The 23,433-nt window shown below is 38.6% G+C and overlaps 1 protein-coding gene across 1 annotated transcript in view; it reads right to left on the reverse strand.

The window, feature by feature from the left end:
• LOC112235901 overlaps positions 1-23,076 on the reverse strand; it is a 39,966-nt gene extending 16,890 nt beyond the window's left edge. Inside the window, exons 1-6 of the mRNA XM_042308336.1 lie at positions 22,905-23,076; positions 12,598-12,655; positions 11,948-12,035; positions 11,466-11,842; positions 11,142-11,279; positions 10,893-11,048 (exon numbers count right to left, since the gene is read on the reverse strand). Coding sequence (XP_042164270.1) covers positions 10,893-11,048; positions 11,142-11,279; positions 11,466-11,842; positions 11,948-12,035; positions 12,598-12,655; positions 22,905-23,020 — 933 coding nt within the window. The 5' untranslated portion in view covers positions 23,021-23,076. The remainder of the gene's footprint in view (positions 1-10,892; positions 11,049-11,141; positions 11,280-11,465; positions 11,843-11,947; positions 12,036-12,597; positions 12,656-22,904) is intronic.
• Between the last annotated feature and the right edge of the window lie 357 nt (positions 23,077-23,433).

A 23,433-nucleotide genomic window follows, 5' to 3' on the forward strand; every position in this document is an offset into this window, starting at 1 on the left:
ATTCATTTTTGACAAAATGTAATAAAACGATCTATATGACATTGCTGCAAAGCCTACATGGATACATTCCACATTTTAATGACAGTTTTTATGAGTGCACCCCATACAAAAGACACACTGGTAGCCGATACACTTTCCACACGTGTAGCTTTTTGTTATTGTCATGCAATCAAAGCAGCGTAACAGTTAGAGGCTCCATGTGTAGCATCTGAAGTGGGAGATTTCTAACTGATGCAAAATGTAATAAACGTTCCGGAGTTCAGTTGGCTAAATGAGGAGTAGGCTACAATGATCGGCCAACAGGTAGGCTGTTGTTTCATTACAGTTGTTGTAGACAAGGACGGGAAGTGCAGCAAAATAGCCTAAATTAGCCTTGCTACTTTAGCTAGCTAGCTGGCTTACTTAGCTGGCTACTGTAGCTAGCTAGCTTCTTTACAACGATTTAATGCAGTCAATACAGGCAATATCAGATGGTATGATAGATAACCTATGGTAGCAACAAGTTTGTCTAACTAGTGTGAGTCGGTATGGCTATTTTCCCTCTCTCTCTTTCCCTCCATGCCACACATAGACTGTCACACACACCAGCCACTGCTCCTCTCTCATCACTCCCCCACCCTTCTGCTGAAACAAGCAGAGTGCAGCACACCGACTCTCTGTCTCGCTTGAGAAAGTGCCCATTTAAATTTCCCAATTCTTTATTATTGATATTATTTAAATAGTGAAATCATTTCAAATGCCCATTCCTAGTTTGGTGGCCCCCCACCTCGCGGTAAAAAGATGTAGTGGTCCCCCTCTTGACAGCGGAGAGTTATTTCCTGCAATTCTACTCATTGTGCCTTGGGGCGGACAGAACATTTTGCCTTGGGGCAGACAGAAAATTTTGCCTTGGGGCAGACAGAACATTTTGCCTTGGGGAGGACAGAATATTTTGCCGTTTCAAAGCAAATTTCCTGCAATTCTACACATTTTGCCTTGGGGAGGACAGAACATTTAGCAGTTTTTAAAACTAATTTCATGCAATTCTATTCATTTTTCCATGGGGCCGAGAGAACATTTTGCAATTTGAAAGCTAATTCTAAAATGTCCCATGACTTATGCCATGCTCATGTGCTATCTGAGTGAGAGTGACCAACAAAATCTATGTGGGCCCCCTGGAGGTTAGTGCCAGTAATGATTACTATAAGGTGTAGATAGCTGGCTAGACTAACTTACCAATTAAAACATCTTTAGGTGACATGGTCTAATTGAGTGACTGTCAGTGACTGACATTACAAGAGAAAAACTACTGACGCTTTACCAAATTTAGAAGTTGCACCTTGTTGATTCTACTATTCTAACTCTGAGCAGTAAGTTGAGACCTCGAGTTCCTAAAAAAATAAATGTTTACATTTTTGGGGGGTTGGGGGCCTGTAGCCCTGAGGGGACGAAGCAAGCTAGATCTACTCAACGTTTTCTAAAGCTAGCCAGCTTCAGTAAGCTTCACATTCCAGGTCAGGCTTCATCTGTACTACGATGATGGATATTGCCTGTCCTCCTTCCGCTAACTCTAGCATGCATGTCACACATGGCTAGTCGAATGCAGAACTCTTTATTGAGACGACACTGAAACATCAATCCATGGGTGGGTCAGTGACACATTTTCATTTGTGCCTGAATCAAAATGAAAGAAAATATATCTTTCAAATTCAGCAGACTATAGTGTGAAATATTATTTTAGAAGTTCCGTCTCTATTTTATTACTCATCGTTAATGCCGTCTTTGGTGTGCTTATCAATGCACAAATGTTCCTCACTCCCATCTATATATTATTTAATTAAGTCATACAAAAGTGTTACATTGTGTGAAGTTTAAAATGCATTCTGTCATTACTAAATGTGTAATGTGATATACAGTATTTTAACATTGCAATTTTTTAAAGATAAAATTTTTTTAATTAATAAAATATTTAATCAGTTGTCTTCCTCAGATGAAGTGGGTGATAATGCAATCTTTGCAAGAGGGAGTGAATCTGATTTCATTGGTCTTCAACTCGTGGCTCAGACATTTCATTCAGTTGAGTTAGCCTGCCCTGGAGCAGAATAGTTCTGAAGGAAATCTACCTGGCTAAAAGGTGAGCTACTTTTGTATGATAGGTTAAATTTAGAGTTGATCAAAGTTACTTCACTAACTCCTTAAATCAAAGGATGACATTACTTCACATAACTCCATTAAACTAACTATTTTTCTGTTAAAATACAGTGTACTCAAACACATACATACCCATATACAACACAGGATGACATGACACATACAACACAGACACACACACACTGCAAAGAAAACACAGTTATGCAAAGAAAACATTTAATTACAACACAGACACACACCCACTGCAAAGAAAACAGTAGAAAATAGTAGAGCATATACAACACAGACACACACCCACTGCAAAGAAAACAGTAGAAAATAAGTAGAGCATATACAACACAGACACACACCCACCAAAGAAAACATTGTTTACTGTTTACATTCACAAACACTAACTATTATACACATTCTGTTAAAATACAGTGTACTCAAACACATACATACAGTAGAAAATAAGTAGAGCATATACAACACAGACACACACCCACTGCAAAGAAAACATTGTTTACTGAGTCCAAGGTGCTAAAGGAGCTCCTTAAACTTGACCCCCAAAAAACATCTGGGTCAGATGGTTTAGACCCTTTCTTCTTTAAAGTTACTGCCCCTATCATCACCAAGCCTCTCTCTGACCTTTTTAACATGTCTCTCCTCTCTGGGGAGGTTCCCATTGCTTGGAAGGTAGCCACTGTTCGTCCTTTATTTAAAGGGGGAGATCAAGCTGATCCTAAATGTTATAGGTATATTTCTTTTTGCCCTGTTTATCAAAAGTGTTGGAAAAACATGTCAAAAATCAACTGACTGGCTTTCTTGATGTCTATAGTATTCTCTCTTGTATGCAATCTGGTTTCTGCTCAGGTTATGATGTGTCACTGCAACCTTAAAAGTCTTAAATTATGTCACAATTGCCCTTGATTCGAAGCAATGTTGTGATGCTATTGTTATTGACTTGGCCAAAGCTTTTGATACAATAGACCATTCCATGCTCGTGGGCCGGCTAAGGAGTATTGGTGTCTCTGAAGTGTCTTTGGCCTGGTTTGCTAACTACCTCTCTCAAAGAGTGCAGTGTGTAAAGCCAGAACATCTGCTGTCACCAAGGGAGTACCCCAAGTCTCGAACCTAGGCCCCACGCTCTTCTCAATTTACATCAACAACATAGCTCAGGCAGCAGGAAGCTCTCTCTATCCTTTATATGCAGATGATACAGTCTTATACTCAGCTGGCCCCCTCCTGGATTTTGTGTTAAAACGCTCTACAACAAAGCTTTCTTAGTGTCCAACAAGCTTTCTCTGCCCTTAACCTTAACACCTCCAAAACAAAGGTCATGTGGTTTGGTCAGAAGAATGCCCCTCTCCCCACCGGTGTGATCACTCCCTCTGAGGGTTTAGAGCTTGAGGTAGTCACCTCATATAAGTACTTGGGAGTAGGGCTAGAAGGTACACTGGTCTTCTCAAATAAATCAAATCACATTTTATTAGTCACATACACATGGTTAGCAGATGTTAATGCAAGAGTAGCGAAATGCTTGTGCTTCTAGTTCTGACAGTGCAGTAATATCTAACAAGTAATCAAAAAAATTGACAACAACTACCTTATACACACAAATCCTGTTTCCTGAAGTCCACAATCATCTCCTTTGTTTTCTTGACGTTGAGTGAGGGGTTATTTTCCTGACACCATATTCTGAGGGCCCTCACCTCCTCCTTGCAGGCTGTCTCATCGCTGTTGGTAATCAAGCCTGCCACTGTAGCGTCGTCAGCAAACTTGATGATTGAGTTGGAGGCGTGCATGGCCATGCAGTCGTGGGTGAACAGGGAGTACAGGAGAGGGCTGAAAACGCACCCTTGTGGGGCCCGAGTGTTGAGGATCAGCGGGGTGGAGATGTTGTTTCCTACCTTCACCACCTGGGAGCGGCCCATCAGAAAGTCCAGGACCCAGTTGCACAGGGCAGGGTGGAGACCCAGGGTCTCAAGCTTAATGATGAGTTTAGAAGGTACCATGGTGTTGAATGCTTAGCTGTAGTCAATGAACAGCATTCTTACATAGGTATTCCTCTTGTCCAGATGGGATAGGGCAGTGTGATGGCGATTGCATCGTCTGTGGACCTATTGAGGTGGTAAGTAAATTATAGTGGGTCTAGGGTATCAGGTAGGGTGGAGGTGATATGATCCTTGACTAGTCTCTCAAAGCCCTTCATGATGACAGAAGTGAGTGCTACGGGGCGATAGTCATTTAGTTCAGTTACCTTAGCTTTCTTGGGAACAGGAACAATGCTGGCCATCTTGAAGCATGTCTAGGCCGGCAGCTTTGCGAGGGTTAACACGTTCAAATGTTTTACTCACGTTGGCCACGGAGATTGAGAGCCCACAGTCAAAGAAGAAGTTGTTTAATTTGTCTGGGTGCAAGACATCCTGGTCCGCGACGGGGCTGGTTTTCTTTTTGTAATCCGTGATTGACTGTAGACCCTGCCACATACCTCTTGTGTCTGAGCCGTTGAATTGCGACTCTACTTTGTCTCTATACTGACACTTAGCTTGTTTGATTGCCTTGCGGAGGGAATAGCTACACTGTTTGTATTCGGTCATGTTTCCAGTCACCTTGCCCTGGTTAAAAGCAGTGGTTCGCGCTTTCAGTTTCGTGCGAATGCTGCCATCAATCCACGGTTTCTGGTTTGGGAATTTTTTAATCGATGCTGTGGGTATAGCATCGCCGATGCACTTTCTAATGAACTCGCTCACCGAATCAGCGTATTCGTCAGTGTTGTTGTTGGACGCAATGCGGAACATATCCCAGTCCACGTGATCAAAGCAGACTTTAATCAGATTGGTCAGACCAGCGTTGAACAGACCTCAGCGCGGGATGTATGTATGTATGTATGTATGTATGTATGTATGTATGTATGTATGTATGTATGTATGTATGTATGTATGTAATAACACTTAAGATTCCCTGGGGGAACAATGTTAGAAACAATAGATACAGAAACAAAATACTGCATAGTTTCCTAAGAACGCGAAGCGAGGCTACCATCTGTCAGTGCCTTCTTCCTTCTGTTTCTGTTTCTCTCAGCACTTATCAAAGCTGCAGGCTAAGGTTAAATCTAGACTTGGTTTCTCTATCGTAATCGCTTCTCTTTCACCGCAGCTGCCAAACTAACCCTGACCTTCAGATGACCATCCTATCCATGCTAGATTACGGAGATGTAATTTATACATCGGAAGGAAAGGGTGCTCTCGAGCGGCTAGATGTTCTTTACCATTCGTCCATCAGATTTGCCACCAATGCTTCTTATAGGACACATCACTGCACTCTATACTCCTCTGTAAACTGGTCATCTCTGTATACCTGTCGCAAGACCCACTGGTTGATGCTTATTATAAAACCCTCTTAGGCCTCACTCCCCCCTATCTGAGATACCTACTGCAGCCCTCATCCTCCACATACAGCACCCGTTCTGCCAGTATTCTGTTAAAGGTCCCCAAAGCACACACATCCCTGGGTCGTTCGTCTTTTCAGTTCGCTGCAGCTAGCGAATGGAACGATCCACAAAAAACACTCAAACTGGATAGTTTTATCTCCATCTCTTCATTCAAAGACTCAACCATGGACACTCTTACTGACAGTTGTGGCTGCTTCGCGTGATGTATTGTTGTCTCTACCTTCTTGCCCTTGTCTTGTTGTCTGTGCCCAATAATGTTTGTACCATGTTTTGTGCTGCTCCCACGTTGTGTTGCTACCATGCTGTGTTGTCATGTGTTGCTGCCTTGCTATGTTGTTGTCTTAGGTCTCTCTTTATGTAGTGTTGTGGTGTCTCTTGTCGTGATATGTGTTTTGTCCTATAGTTTTATTTGATTTTTAATCCCAGCCCTCGTCCCCGCAGGAGGCCTTTTGCCTTTGGTAGGCTGTCATTGTAAATAACAATTTGTTCTTAATTAAATCTTCTTAGGGATCAAATTCCGTTAACGGGATCGATTTGACAACATCCGGTGAAATGGCAGAGCGCCAAATTCAAATTAAATTACTATAAATATTAAAGTTTCATGAAATCACACATGCAATACACCAAATTAAAGCTACACTTGTAATCCAGCCAATGTGTCAGATTTCAAAAAGGCTTTACAGGGAAAGCAAACCATGCGATTATCTGAGGATAGCACCCCACCAAACAAATACATGACATTCATATTTCAACCCGCCGGGCGCGACACAAAACGCAGAAATAGTGATATAATTCATGCCTTACCTTTGAAGATCTTCTTCTGTTGGCACTCCAAAATGTCCCATAAACATCACAAATGGTCCTTTTGTTCGATTAATTCCGTCGTTATATATCCAAAATGTCCATTTATTTGGCACGTTTGATCCAGAAAAATACCGGTTCCAACTCGCGCAAAGTTACCTGTAAACTTGTTCCAAACATTTCAAACAACTTTCCTAATACAACTTTAGGTATTTTTTTACGTAAATAATCTATCAAATTTAAGACAGGATAAACTGTGTTCAATACCGGACGAAAACAAAGTGGAGCGTGCTTTCAGGTCGCGCGCCTCTAACAAACAGTACACTTCACCCGACCCTTGTTCTGAACTGCCCTACTTCTTCATTACACAAAGGAAAAACATCAACCAATTTCTAAAGACTGTTGACATCTAGTGGAAGCAATAGGAACTACAAGCAACTGCCTTGCAAAAACCCATTGAAAAGAGAGTGACCTAAAAAAAAATATTCCTGGATGGTTTGTCCTCGGGGTTTCGCTTGCCAAATAAGTTCTGTTATATTCACAGACATCATTCAAAAAGTTTTAGAAACTTTAGAGTGTTTTCCATCCAAATCTACTAATAATATGCACATCCTAGCTTCTGGGCCTGAGTAGCAGGCAGTTTACTTTGGGCACGCTTTTCATCCGGATGTGAAAATACTGCTCCCTAGCCTTAAGAAGTTTGAACTGACTAGTTGAATAAGGGTTAAATAAAATAAAATAAAATACTTTACACAGCTCTGTCAATCTACCAAACCTGTGACCAAGCAGATTACAATCACCCTGTTTGTGCTGTGCAAATGCGCGTGAACGCACACATGTGAGCGCACACACACGCACACACACGCACACACACACACACACACACACACACAAAATGCACACACACACAGTAAGAGAAAACAGGTAGAACTGCCAAACACATAGGAAAGTTTGATCTTTATCATTGTCCCTCCATTACCCTCTATCAGTGCTGCCCACACTATACACACTTTTTCCATCTGGTTACAAAATGATATCAGACCCAGGGCACATAATGAGTTATGGTATCTGACCTATTCATGTGGACAGGTAAGGTCAGTAGAGCACAGTGGGCTGGAAATAGTGATAAAGATCAGGCTCGAATTGCTCTGATCTAAGATCAGTTTCAATGATTAAGATTAGTATTGAGGTGAGTGTGATCTGATCGTAGACCTGTGTTTAGGGAGGGACTTCAACCCGGAACGTTACAGATCTACTCTTCCTCTGACATCAAGCACTGAGCACTGAGCAGAAGGAATAGTTCCCTCTGGTGGGTAAATGAAGGAACTGACAGGTTAATATTTCTGCCACACAGCATGTACACCGTAAACCCCAAGGCAAATTTAACTCAAAAACTTCTAGTAAAATAAACACAAAAGTCATTATTACTTAAAATGTGTATGTGATACCGACTCAGAACTAAATGAGAAGTCAAATCAACTCTATTTTTTAAGTTATGACAACAAATAAACTTTTTTCCCAGTATGTGCCACTGCAGGTTAATTCTTTGTAATTGTTTATAATATCACTAATTTTGCATGAGTGAACGATTTATCAATGTTATGCTACACAAAGATAAATAACATACAGGCCTACTTATAGACATAATGTGGCCTGTAAACCATGAGTTCTGGCCATTGTATTAGGATGAAGCCTCAAAATAAGAATTTAGGAGATATGTAATGTATTGTCATAAAGAGTTTAATAATGATAACATTTTCCTAGGAGCTCACTTGTTGAAGGCCACAGGGACCTGTCACTGTCACTAACCAATACAGTCCAGATTAGTACCTAAATCTACATGGATGCTATTGACCAATAAACATTCACGTGGGCGTGGTCTGGCTCATAAATGCATGTAAATCAGTCAAGGATATTCGTATGGTAACACAATTTGGTACATGTTGCAAACGCTGTCAAGACTCAACATATGCAAGACAATTCATTCCGGCCACACGGTGGTGCTATAATGGGCGGATGTTTTTATGTCTTTGAATCTCTGAAATTTGGTTCACATGTTGCAAACGCAGTCAAGAATCAACATATGCAAGACAATTCATTCCGGCCACACGGTGGCGCTACAATGGGCACATATTTTTTTATTTATTTTTTTATCTCTGAAATTTGGCACACATGCTCAGGTATATGAGTCTAGCTAACCCCCTCAGATACCACTGGCCCGATGTAGACAAAACTTTGGTGAACGATGTGTCTTGCTACAGAGATCCGTCAATTAACATAATTACATTGATTGGCCAAGGGTGGTGCTGCATCATTCGTGGGTTACTACATGCTTACTGTTGCCTTTTTTAACTCTTATTATTATCTATCGTAATGCCTAATCACCCTTCATGTACATATCAGCAGTTGAAGTCGGAAGTTTACATACACTTAGGTTGTAGTCATTAAAACTCATTTTTCAACCACTCCACACATTTCTTGTTAACAAACTATAGTTTTGGAAAGTCGGTTAGGACATCTACTTTGTGCATGACACAAGTAATTTTTCCAACAATTGTTTACAGACAGATTATTTCACTTATAATTCACTGTATCACAATTACAGTGAGTCAGAAGTTTACATACACTAAGTTGACTGTGCCTTTGAACAGCTTGGAATATTCCAGAAAATTATGTCATGGCTTTAGAAGCTTCTAATTGACAACATTTGAGTCAATTGGAGGTGTACTGTGGATACATTTCAAGGCCTACTTTCAAACTCAGTGCCATTTTGCTTGACATTATGTGAAAATCAAAAGAAATCAGCTAAGACCTCAGAAATAAAATTGTAGACATCCACAAGTCTGGTTCATGCTTGGGAGCAATTTCCAAATGCCTGAAGGTACCAAATTCACCTGTACAAACAATAGTATGCAAGCATAAACACCATGGGACAATGCAGCCGTCATACCGCTCAGGAAGGTGTTCTGTCTCCTAGATATGAACGTACTTTGGTGTGAAAAGTGCCAATCAATCTCAGAACAATAGCAAAGGACCTTGTGAAGATGCTGGAGGAAACAGCTACAAAAGTATATATATCCAGAATAAAACGAGTCCTATATCGACATAACCTGAAAGGCCGCTCAGCAAGGAAGAAGCTACTGCTCCAAAACCGCCATAAAAAAGCCAGACTACGGTTTGCAACTGCACATGGGGACAAAGATTGTACTTTTTTGAGAAATGTCCTCTGGTCTGATATGAACCAAAAATAGAACTGCTTGGTCATAATGACCATTGTTATGTTTGGATGAAAAGGGGGAGGCTTGCAAGCTGAAGAACACCATCCCAACCGTGAAGCACAGGTGTAGCAGCATCATGTTGTGGAGGTGCTTTGCTGCAGGAGGGACTGGTGCACTTCACAAAATAGATGGCGTCATGAGTAAGGAAAATGATGTGGATATATTGAAGCAACATCTCAAGACATCAGTCAGGAAGTTAAAGGTTGGTCGTATATGAGTCTTCCAAATGGACAATGACTTACAGCTGACAAAATGGTTAAGGACTACAAAGTCAAGGTATTGGAGTGGCCATCACAAAGCCCTGACCTCAATCCTATAGAAGATTTGTGGGCAGAACTGAAAAAGCGTGTACGAGCAAGGAGACCTACAAACCTGACTCAGTTACACCAGCTCTGTCAGGAGGAATGGACCAAAATTCCCCCAAGTTATTGTGGGAAGCTTGTGGAAGGCTACCCAAAACGTTTGACTCAAGTTAAACAATTTAAAGGCAATGGTACCGAATACTAATTGAGTGTATGTAAACTTCTGACCCACTGTGAATATGATGAAAGTAATAACAGCTGAAATAAATGATTCTCTCTACTATTATTCTGACATTTCACATTGTTAAAATAAAGTGGTGATCTAACTGACCTAAGACAAGGAATTTTTAAATGAGTTTAAATGTATTTGGCCAAGGTGTATGTGAACTTCCAACATCAGCTGTACCTCACATACCTCATACTCCTTCACGTTGATTTGATACGGGTACTCCCTGTACCTGTATATAGCTCTCTTGTGTATTTTATTGTGCCCCACAATGAAATCGGGGAAGGGACTGTGGATCTGTCTTCGTTTGTATGCTCTTCACATGCAATATCTCAGACAGCACTAGCCCAATTTTGACAAAAACTTGGGTGAATGCCATAGAGATCCGGGATTTACCAAATTATATTGATTGGTCCAAGGCTTGTAGTATTTAACTGAAATGTGTTATGTTAGTCACATAATAATATCATGATTTCTCAATTGGCGCTGCATCATTCATGGGGGGGCGACATGTTTACACGGTTGCCCTGTTTAGTTTTGAGTCAGTACCACATAAACCTTAATAATAATAATAATGACTTTTCATTGACTTTGAGTTCAACTAACTAGAAGTATTTGAGTAAAAAATGCATTGGCGTTTACAGTGTGGGGTTAACAAGCTGGTGAATAATTACATCAATCCGGAGTCTCTGTCCATGAGTGTCCTACAGGGGGTGTACCTTAGGGAAGACGTGCAGGTGGAATGGACCCAGCTGTTTCTGTAGAAACTCCTGGCTGCGGGGCAGTGGAGGGGGAGGGGCAGAGGGTGACTCTCCCACACTTGATTGGTCATCTGACTCTGCATTCCCATTCTCCTTCTTGGTTGCCTTGTCCACCTTAATCAATTGTATTTCATTAGAGTACGAATTCAAACAGTATAATGCTGTTCCATGACTCCATTGGAAGGCAGTTGTAAAAACACTGTTTACCTTCTTGACCTTCCGTATGGAGGCGTACTCTGCCGTTACGGGGTCCTGGGGGGCCAGGGAGGGCAGGGCCGATCCGTTAGCACCGTTGGGCCCCTTCCCTCCTCTGCTGCTCCCATTAACAGCTCCTCTGGCATTTCCCTGAGGGATACAGACACACAAACACGCAGTTGGAAGGTACTTGTCCTTCCATTGGGCCAACAAAAGAAAAGCAGAATAACAAAATGAACAACTAACATTTTTACGGGTCGGCGGTCACAATATAAAGTCAATGATGACGCGATGTCAACACTTCTATTGCATTGCTTTCATAGCATAAATACGCACATTCCCATTCCTGTTTCTGTTCCCATTGAGGACATCGTCGGTGCGGGTCCCGTTGGGGCTCTGTGAGGTCCTCGGTGTTGCTGGGGTGTTGGATGATGTGGGTGGGGGAGCTGGGGGCACCGTGTCAACCTCTCTAACCCCTACATTCTCGTACAGCCCATTGTCAAAGCAGCGGACGGGTGAGTTCCGGATCCCCACCTCAGTGTAGGTGTGGTCTCTGACCCCCTCTTCTCCTCCCCTCTGGATGTCTCCCTCCCCCTCGGGGCTGGTGGGGATCTGGGGGAGCTGGCGGACAAGGGGGGGGCGGAGGTCAGAGGTGGAGCGATGGCTGTGGAGGAGGAGAAGGTCCATACTGGCAGGACGGTTCTTACCCCCACCTTGAGAGAGAGAGGAGGGTCATTGTTACATGATTTCCATTTCACCAATGTACCGGTTGTTTTCTAGTTGTTGGCAGTCTATTGGTTGTTGGTATTGTTACTCACTGTTGCCGTTGCGTGGCAAGCGGTTGATCTCATGCAGCCTAGTGTCAGATTTACTGATGGAGCTGTTCTTGGGCTGATGGAGAGCACCCTATACAGAGGGCATATATACTGCTCAGTCTGATGTACAGTCACTGGGTGGTGCTAAACTCTTAGGAAAAGGCTTCCAAAAGGGTTCTTCGGCAGACCCCATAGGAGAACCCTGTTTGTTTCCCGGGTAGAACCCTTTTTGGTTCCAGGTAGAACCCTTCAAATCAAATTGTATTGGTCACATACACATGTCTAGCAGATGTTATTGCGGGTGTAGCGAAATGCTTGTAAGGGCCTCTATAGAAAGTGTTCTACATGGAACCAAAAAGGGTTCTTCAAGGGTTTTCCTACAGGGACAGCCAAAGAACCCTTTTAGGGTTTAGATAGCACCTTTTTTTGTCAGAGTGTCGATATGTTTGACATTTCTGCTGCTATAAATGAGGGGATAATATAGTGAGATTTATGCCCAGGTGGTGGAAGTCTTGTGTAAGGTAGTACTAGGCAATTTATTGGGTGGGCCGAAAACAAATGACGGCAAAGGGGTGGTGGATGGGGTGCCATGGATGACATACAACATAAAGAATAAAAGATGTATAAAGAAGGGGCTAATATAAATAACTCACCAGGTCTACTGAGGAGCCCTTCTCTCCATTGGCCGGAGGATGCTTGGTCTTGTTTTTCCTGAGGACACATGAAGGAGCAGTTATTATTAACTATGTCGCTGTTGAGTTTCACTCAAGAGAGAAGTAAATATTCCTCCATGGTTGCTAACATTTCCACACGTCACTAGGGGCCCCTTGGGAACGTTGTATCCATGGGGGACTGTTGATAGGGCGAGCCGTGTGATGCAGGTGTGCTGAAGACAGCAGTAGGTGACTATAGGTGAAACAGATCTCAATACTCATATGTGGCTTCCTCTCCTCATCTCCTGCTCTAGACCTGCACCGATCTGATCTCAATACTAATATGTGGCTACCTCTCCTCATCTCCTGCTCTAGACCTGCACCGATCTGATCTCAATGCTCATGTGTGGCTTCCTCTCCTCATCTCCTGCTCTTCACCTGCACCGATCGGATCTAAATAGACAAATGAAAGTAGATTCCCGGAGGCCATCCATACATGTTGCTTTCACCTAGCCTGTGTTTTTCAGTTCAGTGAAGATAAAGGAGAAGAGATGCATCTGTGCACCTACACACGCACAGAGGCCACTTAGTACCATTGAGATGCCCCAGGGACTCTGTCTCTCTCTCCAGCCCAGGACACAGCTCTCTATGCACATGAAACTTTACTTTAAGATACAGTACATCTCTGGTTAAAGAGGATTACATGAAGCTTTACTTTAAGTTACAGTACATCTCTGGTTAAAGAGGATTACATGAAGCTTTACTTTAAGTTACAGTACATCTCTATGTCTGGTTAAAGAGGATTACATGAAGCTTTACTTTAAGATACAGTACATCTCTGGTTAAAGAGGATTACATGAAGCTTTACTTTAAGTTACAGTACATCTCTGGTTAAAGAGGATTACATGAAGCTTTACTTTAAGATACAGTACATCTCTATGTCTGGTTAAAGAGGATTACATGAAGCTTTACTTTAAGTTACAGTACATCTCTGGTTAAAGAGGATTACATGAACCTTTACTTTAAGATACAGTACATCTCTGGTTAAAGAGGATTACATGAAGCTTTACTTTAAGATACAGTACATCTCTGGTTAAAGAGGATTACATGAAGCTTTACTTTAAGATACAGTACATCTCTGGTTAAAGAGGATTACATGAAGCTTTACTTTATCTCTGGTTAAAGAGGATTTACACAGTACATCTCTGGTTAAAGAGGATTACATGAAGCTTTACTTTAAGATACAGTACATCTCTATGTCTGGTTAAAGAGGATTACATGAAGCTTTACTTTAAGATACAGTACATCTCTGGTTAAAGAGGATTACATGAAGCTTTACTTTAAGATACAGTACATCTCTATGTCTGGTTAAAGAGGATTACATGAAGCTTTACTTTTTAAGATACAGTCTGGTTACAGTACATCTCTATGTCTGGTTAAAGAGGATTACATGAAGCTTTACTTGAAGCTTTACTTAAGTACATCTAAGTTACAGTACATCTCTGGTTAAAGAGGATTACATGAAGCTTTACTTTAAGATACAGTACATCTCTGGTTAAAGAGGATTACATGAAGCTTTACTTTAAGATACAGTACATCTCTGGTTAAAGAGGATTACATGAAGCTTTACTTTAAGATACAGTACATCTCTGGTTAAAGAGGATTACATGAAGCTTTACTTTAAGATACAGTACATCTCTGGTTAAAAAGAGGCTTTACTTTACATGAAGCTTTACTTTAAGATACAGTACATCTCTGGTTAAAGAGGATTACATGAAGCTTTACTTTAAGATACAGTACATCTCTATGTCTGGTTAAAGAGGATTACATGAAGCTTTACTTTAAGATACAGTACATCTCTATGTCTGGTTAAAGAGGATTACATGAAGCTTTACTTTAAGATACAGTACATCTCTGGTTAAAGAGGATTACATGAAGCTTTACTTTAAGATACAGTACATCTCTGGTTAAAGAGGATTACATGAAGCTTTACTTTAAGATACAGTACATCTCTATGTCTGGTTAAAGAGGATTACATGAAGCTTTACTTTAAGATACAGTACATCTCTGGTTAAAGAGGATTACATGAAGCTTTACTTTAAGATACAGTACATCTCTATGTCTGGTTAAAGAGCTTTACTTTAAGATTACATACAGTACATCTATGTCTGGTTGAAGATTACATGAAGCTTTACTTTAAGATACAGTACATCTCTGGTTAAAGAGGATTACATGAAGCTTTACTTTAAGATACAGTACATCTCTGGTTAAAGAGGATTACATGAAGCTTTACTTTAAGATACAGTACATCTCTGGTTAAAGAGGATTACATGAAGCTTTACTTTAAATACAGTACATCTCTGGTTAAAGAGGATTACTTTACTTTGACAGCATTTACTTTAATGAAGCTTTACTTTAAGATACAGTACATCTCTGGTTAAAGAGGATTACATGAAGCTTTACTTTAAGATACAGTACATCTCTATGTCTGGTTAAAGAGGATTACATGAAGCTTTACTTTAAGATACAGTACATCTCTATGTCTGGTTAAAGAAAGAGGATTACATGAAGCTTTACTTTAAGATACAGTACATCTCTGGTTAAAGAGGATTACATGAAGCTTTACTTTAAGATACAGTACATCTCTGGTTAAAGAGGATTACATGAAGCTTTACTTTAAGATACAGTACATCTCATCTCTGGTTAAAGAGGATTACATGAAGCTTTACTTTAAGATACAGTACATCTCTATGTCTGGTTAAAGAGGATTACATGAAGCTTTACTTTACTTTAAGATACAGTACATCTCTATGTCTGGTTAAAGAGGATTACATGAAGCTTTACTTTAAGATACAGTACATCTCTATGTCTGGTTAAAGAGGATTACATGAAGCTTTACTTTAAGATACAGTACATCTCTATGTCTGGTTAAAGAGGATTACATGAAGCTTTACTTTAAGATACAGTACATCTCTATGTCTGGTTAAAGAGGATTACATGAAGCTTTACTTTAAGATACAGTACATCTCTATGTCTGGTTAAAGAGGATTACATGAAGCTTTACTTTAAGATACAGTACATCTCTGGTTAAAGAGGATTACATGAAGCTTTACTTTAAGATACAGTACATCTCTATGTCTGGTTAAAGAGGATTACATGAAGCTTTACTTTAAGATACAGTATATCTCCATGTCTGGTTAAAGAGGATTACATGAAGCTTTACTTTAAGATACAGTACATCTCTATGTCTGGTTAAAGAGGATTACATGAAGCTTTACTTTAAGATACAGTACACAGGATTACATGAAGCTTTCTTTAAGATACAGTACATCTCTATGTCTGGTTAAAGAGGATTACATGAAGCTTTACTTTAAGATACAGTACATCTCTGGTTAAAGAGGATTACATGAAGCTTTACTTTAAGATACAGTACATCTCTGGTTAAAGAGGATTACATGAAGCTTTACTTTAAGATACAGTACATCTCTATGTCTACATGAAGCTTTACTTTAAGATACAGTACATCTCTATGTCTGGGTTAAAGAGGATTACATGAAGCTTTACTTTAAGATACAGTACATCTCTATGTCTGGTTAAAGAGGATTACATGAAGTACATCTCTGGTTAAAGAGGATTTACTTTAAGATACAGTACATCTCTGGTTAAAGAGGATTACATGAAGCTTTACTTTAAGATACAGTACATCTCTGGTTAAAGAGGATTACATGAAGCTTTACTTTAAGATACAGTACATCTCTGGTTAAAGAGGATTACATGAAGCTTTACTTTAAGATACAGTACATCTCTATGTCTGGTTAAAGAGGATTACATGAAGCTTTACTTTAAGATACAGTATGTCAGATTACATCTTTCTTTAAGATGTCTGGTTAAAGAGGATTACATGAAGCTTTACTTTAAGATACAGTACATCTCTATGTCTGGTTAAAGAGGATTACATGAAGCTTTACTTTAAGATACAGTACATCTCTATGTCTGGTTAAAGAGGATTACATGAAGCTTTACTTTAAGATACAGTACATCTCTATGTCTGGTTAAAAAGAGGATTACATGTTAAAAGCATGAAGCCTTACTTTAAGATACAGTTAAGTTACAGTACATCTCTATGTCTGGTTAAAGAGGATTACATGAAGCTTTACTTTAAGATACAGTACATCTCTGGTTAAAGAGGATTACATGAAGCTTTACTTTAAGTTACAGTACATCTCTGGTTAAAGAGGATTACATGAAGCTTTACTTTAAGATACAGTACATCTCTGGTTAAAGAGGATTACATGAAGCTTTACTTTAAGATACAGTACATCTCTGGTTAAAGAGGATTACATGAAGCTTTACTTTAACTTACAGTACATCTCTGGTTAAAGAGGATTACATGAAGCTTTACTTTAAGATACAGTACATCTCTGGTTAAAGAGGATTACATGAAGCTTTACTTTAAGATACAGTACATCTCTATGTCTGGTTAAAGAGGATTACATGAAGCTTTACTTTAAGTTACAGTACATCTATGGTTAAAGAGGATTACATGAAGCTTTACTTTAAGATACAGTACATCTCTATGTCTGGTTAAATAGGATTACATGAAGCTTTACTTTAAGTTACAGTATATCTCTGGTTAAAGAGGATTACATGAAGCTTTACTTTAAGTTACAGTACATCTCTGGTTAAAGAGGATTACATGAAGCTTTACTTTAAGATACAGTACATCTCTGGTTAAAGAGGATTACATGAAGCTTTACTTTAAGATACAGTACATCTCTCTGTCTGGTTAAAGAGGATTACATGAAGCTTCACTTTAAGATACAGTACATCTCTGGTTAAAGAGGATTACATGAAGCTTTACTTTAAGATACAGTACATCTCTATGTCTGGTTAAAGAGGATTACATGAAGCTTTACTTTAAGATACAGTACATCTCTATGTCTGGTTAAAGAGGATTACATGAAGCTTTACTTTAAGATACAGTACATCTCTGGTTAAAGAGGATTACATGAAGCTTTACTTTAAGATACAGTACATCTCTATGTCTGGTTAAAGAGGATTACATGAAGCTTTACTTTAAGATACAGTACATCTCTATGTCTGGTTAAAGAGGATTACATGAAGCTTTACTTTAAGATACAGTACATCTCTGGTTAAAGAGGATTACATGAAGCTTTACTTTAAGATACAGTACATCTCTGGTTAAAGAGGTCTGGTTAAAGAGGATTACATGAAGCTTTACTTTAAGATACAGTACATCTCTATGTCTGGTTAAAGAGGATTACATGAAGCTTTACTTTAAGATACAGTACATCTCTGGTTAAAGAGGATTACATGAAGCTTTACTTTAAGATACAGTACATCTCTATGTCTGGTTAAAGAGGATTACATGAAGCTTTACTTTAAGATACAGTACATCTCTGGTTAAAGAGGATTACATGAAGCTTTACTTTAAGATACAGTACATCTCTGGTTAAAGAGGATTACATGAAGCTTTACTTTAAGATACAGTACATCTCTGGTTAAAGAGGATTACATGAAGCTTTACTTTAAGATACAGTACATCTCTATGTCTGGTTAAAGAGGATTACATGAATTACATGAAGCTTTATTTTAAGATACAGTACATCTCTGGTTAAAGAGGATTACATGAAGCTTTACTTTAAGATACAGTACATCTCTATGTCTGGTTAAAGAGGATTACATGAAGCTTTACTTTAAGATACAGTACATCTCTATGTCTGGTTAAAGAGGATTACATGAAGCTTTACTTTAAGTTACAGTACATCTCTATGTCTGGTTAAAGAGGATTACATGAAGCTTTACTTTAAGATACAGTACATCTCTGGTTAAAGAGGATTACATGAAGCTTTACTTTAAGATACAGTACATCTCTATGTCTGGTTAAAGAGGATTACATGAAGCTTTACTTTAAGATACAGTACATCTCTGGTTAAAGAGGATTACATGAAGCTTTACTTTAAGATACAGTACATCTCTGGTTAAAGAGGATTACATGAAGCTTTACTTTAAGATACAGTACATCTCTGGTTAAAGAAGATTACATGAAGCTTTACTTTAATCTCTGGTTAAAGAGGATTACATGAAGCTTTACTTTAAGATACAGTACATCTCTATGTCTGGTTAAAGAGGATTACATGAAGCTTTACTTTAAGATACAGTACATCTCTATGTCTGGTTAAAGAGGATTACATGAAGCTTTACTTTAAGATACAGTACATCTCTTTAAGATACAGTACATCTCTGGTTAAAGAGGATTACATGAAGCTTTACTTTAAGATACAGTACATCTCTGGTTAAAGAGGATTACATGAAGCTTTACTTTAAGATACAGTACATCTCTGGTTAAAGAGGATTACATGAAGCTTTACTTTAAGATACAGTACATCTCTATGTCTGGTTAAAGAGGATTACATGAAGCTTTACTTTAAGATACAGTACATCTCTATGTCTGGTTAAAGAGGATTACATGAAGCTTTACTTTAAGATACAGTACATCTCTATGTCTGGTTAAAGAGGATTACATGAAGCTTTACTTTAAGATACAGTACATCTCTGGTTAAAGAGGATTACATGAAGCTTTACTTTAAGATACAGTACATCTCTATGTCTGGTTAAAGAGGATTACATGAAGCTTTACTTTAAGATACAGTACATCTCTATGTCTGGTTAAAGAGGATTACATGAAGCTTTACTTTAAGTTACAGTACATCTCTATGTCTGGTTAAAGAGGATTACATGAAGCTTTACTTTAAGATACAGTACATCTCTGGTTAAAGAGGATTACATGAAGCTTTACTTTAAGATACAGTACATCTCTGGTTAAAGAGGATTACATGAAGCTTTACTTTAAGATACAGTACATCTCTATGTCTGGTTAAAGAGGATTACATGAAGCTTTACTTTAAGATACAGTACATCTCTGGTTAAAGAGGATTACATGAAGCTTTACTTTAAGATACAGTACATCTCTGGTTAAAGAGGATTACATGAAGCTTTACTTTAAGATACAGTACATCTCTGGTTAAAGAGGATTACATGAAGCTTTACTTTAAGATACAGTACATCTCTGGTTAAAGAGGATTACATGAAGCTTTACTTTAAGATACAGTACATCTCTGGTTAAAGAGGATTACATGAAGCTTTACTTTAAGATACAGTACATCTCTATGTCTGGTTAAAGAGGATTACATGAAGCTTTACTTTAAGATACAGTACATCTATGTCTGGTTAAAGAGGATTACATGAAGCTTTACTTTAAGATACAGTACATCTCTATGTCTGGTTAAAGAGGATTACATGAAGCTTTACTTTAAGTTACAGTACATCTCTATGTCTGGTTAAAGAGGATTACATGAAGCTTTACTTTAAGATACAGTACATCTCTATGTCTGGTTAAAGAGGATTACATGAAGCTTTACTTTAAGATACAGTACATCTCTATGTCTGGTTAAAGAGGATTACATGAAGCTTTACTTTAAGATACAGTACATCTCTTTAAGATACAGTACATCTCTGGTTAAAGAGGATTACATGAAGCTTCTGGTTAAAGAGGATTACATGAAGCTTTACTTTAAGATACAGTACATCTCTGGTTAAAGAGGATTACATGAAGCTTTACTTTAAGATACAGTACATCTCTGGTTAAAGAGGATTACATGAAGCTTTACTTTAAGATACATTACATCTCTGGTTATGCTTTACTTTAAGATACAGTACATCTCTATGTCTGGTTAAAAGAGGATTACATGAAGCTTTACTTTAAGATACAGTACATCTCTACATCTCTGGTTAAAGAGGATTACATGAAGCTTTACTTTAAGATACAGTACATCTCTATGTCTGGTTAAAGAGGATTACATGAAGCTTTACTTTAAGATACAGTACATCTCTGGTTAAAGAGGATTACATGAAGCTTTACTTTAAGATACAGTACATCTCTATGTCTGGTTAAAGAGGATTACATGAAGCTTTACTTTAAGATACAGTACATCTCTATGTCTGGTTAAAGAGGATTACATGAAGCTTTACTTTAAGATACAGTACATCTCTGGTTAAAGAGGATTACATGAAGCTTTACTTTAAGATACAGTACATCTCTATGTCTGGTTAAAGAGGATTACATGAAGCTTTACTTTAAGATACATGAAGCTTTACTTTACAGTACATCTATGTCTCTGGTTAAAGAGGATTACATGAAGCTTTACTTTAAGATACAGTACATCTCTATGTCTGGTTAAAGAGGATTACATGAAGCTTTACTTTAAGATACAGTACATCTCTATGTCTGGTTAAAGAGGATTACATGAAGCTTTACTTTAAGATACAGTACATCTCTGGTTAAAGAGGATTACATGAAGCTTTACTTTAAGATACAGTACATCTCTGGTTAAAGAGGATTACATGAAGCTTTACTTTAAGATACAGTACATCTCTGGTTAAAGAGGATTACATGAAGCTTTACTTTAAGATACAGTACATCTCTATGTCTGGTTAAAGAGGATTACATGAAGCTTTACTTTAAGATACAGTACATCTCTGGTTAAAGAGGATTACATGAAGCTTTACTTTAAGATACAGTACATCTCTGGTTAAAGAGGATTACATGAAGCTTTACTTTAAGATACAGTACATCTCTATGTCTGGTTAAAGAGGATTACATGAAGCTTTACTTTAAGATACAGTACATCTCTGGTTAAAGAGGATTACATGAAGCTTTACTTTAAGATACAGTACATCTCTATGTCTGGTTAAAGAGGATTACATGAAGCTTTACTTTAAGATACAGTACATCTCTATGTCTGGTTAAAGAGGATTACATGAAGCTTTACTTTACTTTAAGATACAGTACATCTCTGGTTAAAGAGGATTACATGAAGCTTTACTTTAAGATACAGTACATCTCTATGTCTGGTTAAAGAGGATTACATGAAGCTTTACTTTAAGATACAGTACATCTCTATGTCTGGTTAAAGAGGATTACATGAAGCTTTACTTTAAGATACAGTACATCTCTATGTCTGGTTAAAGAGGATTACATGAAGCTTTACTTTAAGATACAGTACATCTCTATGTCTGGTTAAAGAGGATTACATGAAGCTTTACTTTAAGATACAGTACATCTCTATGTCTGGTTAAAGAGGATTACATGAAGCTTTACTTTAAGATACAGTACATCTCTGGTTAAAGAGGATTACATGAAGCTTTACTTTAAGATACAGTACATCTCTGGTTAAAGAGGATTACATGAAGCTTTACTTTAAGATACAGTACATCTCTGGTTAAAGAGGATTACATGAAGCTTTACTTTAAGATACAGTACATCTCTGGTTAAAGAGGATTACATGAAGCTTTACTTTAAGATAGAGGTACATCTTTCTATGTCTGGTTAAAGAGGATTACATGAAGCTTTACTTTAAGTTACAGTACATCTCTATGTCTGAAGCTAAGCAGGGTTGGTTCTGGATGGGAGACCAGATGCTGCTGGAAGTGGTGTTGGATGGCCAACACCACTAAAAAAATGGTCTAAAAAAATATCCCAATATTCCAGGGCAGTGATTGGGGACATTGCCCTGTGTAGGCTGTCATCTTTTGGATGAGACATTAAACAGATGTACTGACTCTGTAGTCACTAAAGTGTGTTTAGAGTGTTTACCCTGGCGTCCTGGCTAAATCCCACTCTGCTGTAAATTAGAATGTGTTGTCAGTAATCTTACCTAGTTAAATAATTGTTTATTTTTTTAGTTGGATTGTTTTCTTTGAATACTGAAGGCGTGGCTTGGTCGGGTGTGGGTTTCAGATATCCCATAGTTTGAACAGTAGAGAGAGAGAGACAGAGAGAGACTGAGACAGAGACAGAGAGAGAGAGAGAGAGAGAGAAAGACAGAGAAGAGCTTGGCTAAACCCACAAAGAATTGGGTGAAATACCACAGTGTGACATCGCAGCAGCAAGACTTGTTGCTGTGATGTGTGTGACATCACATCTCAGCAACAAGAAAAGGGCAACCAGTGAAGAAAAAACACCATTGAAAATATAACCCATATTTATGTTTATTTATTTTCCCTTTTGTACTTTAACTATTTGCACATAATATGACATTTGAAATGTCTTTATTCTTTTGGAACTTTTGTGAGTGTAATGTTTACGCTTAATTTTTTTAATTATTTATTTCACTTTTATTTATTATCTATTCATATTATTATCTATTAATGAAATTGAATTGAGAGAGAGAGAGAAAAAGAGAGAGAGAGAGAGAGAGTGTCAAATGTGTTGGCTGTGACCTCACCTTTGGCAGCCCACACAAACCACCACGATGACGATGGTGACCACAAAGGCTGACGCTGCAGCGATGGCCCCTAGCAACAGCACCTTACGGTAGGAATCGTCCATCACAGACGCCATAACACACTCAGACACACACTCAGACACACACTCACACAGAAGGAGGGTGCTCAGGAAAACCTGCAGAGGAGTTTTTAAAAAAATGGTTAGGGTCAACTTTGTTTTCACCATTTTATTTTTTGACAGGGTTTAAGGTTTTTTAAAGTGTGATAAGATAGTGTACACCACTAAGAGAGTTGGAGAGTAATACTGGATCTACAGTGGTGCACGGAAACAGAGAGGAAGAGGGGAGGGGGTAATGCAAAGAGCGACATTAGGTGAGCAGAGGGGTGTGTTTCTATTTTGGGCTTGTTACCACACGTAGCACAAAAAGAAAACGGAGAAGCATGCTGGGTTGTACACTGCATGAAGATAACATATTTTCTGAAATGATATATTCTCATCTACACTACACTCCCTCTCTCGATAATCCA

The sequence above is a fragment of the Oncorhynchus tshawytscha genome, linkage group LG28, assembly GCF_018296145.1.
Source record: "Oncorhynchus tshawytscha isolate Ot180627B linkage group LG28, Otsh_v2.0, whole genome shotgun sequence".
NCBI classification, from domain to species: Eukaryota; Metazoa; Chordata; class Actinopteri; order Salmoniformes; family Salmonidae; genus Oncorhynchus; species Oncorhynchus tshawytscha.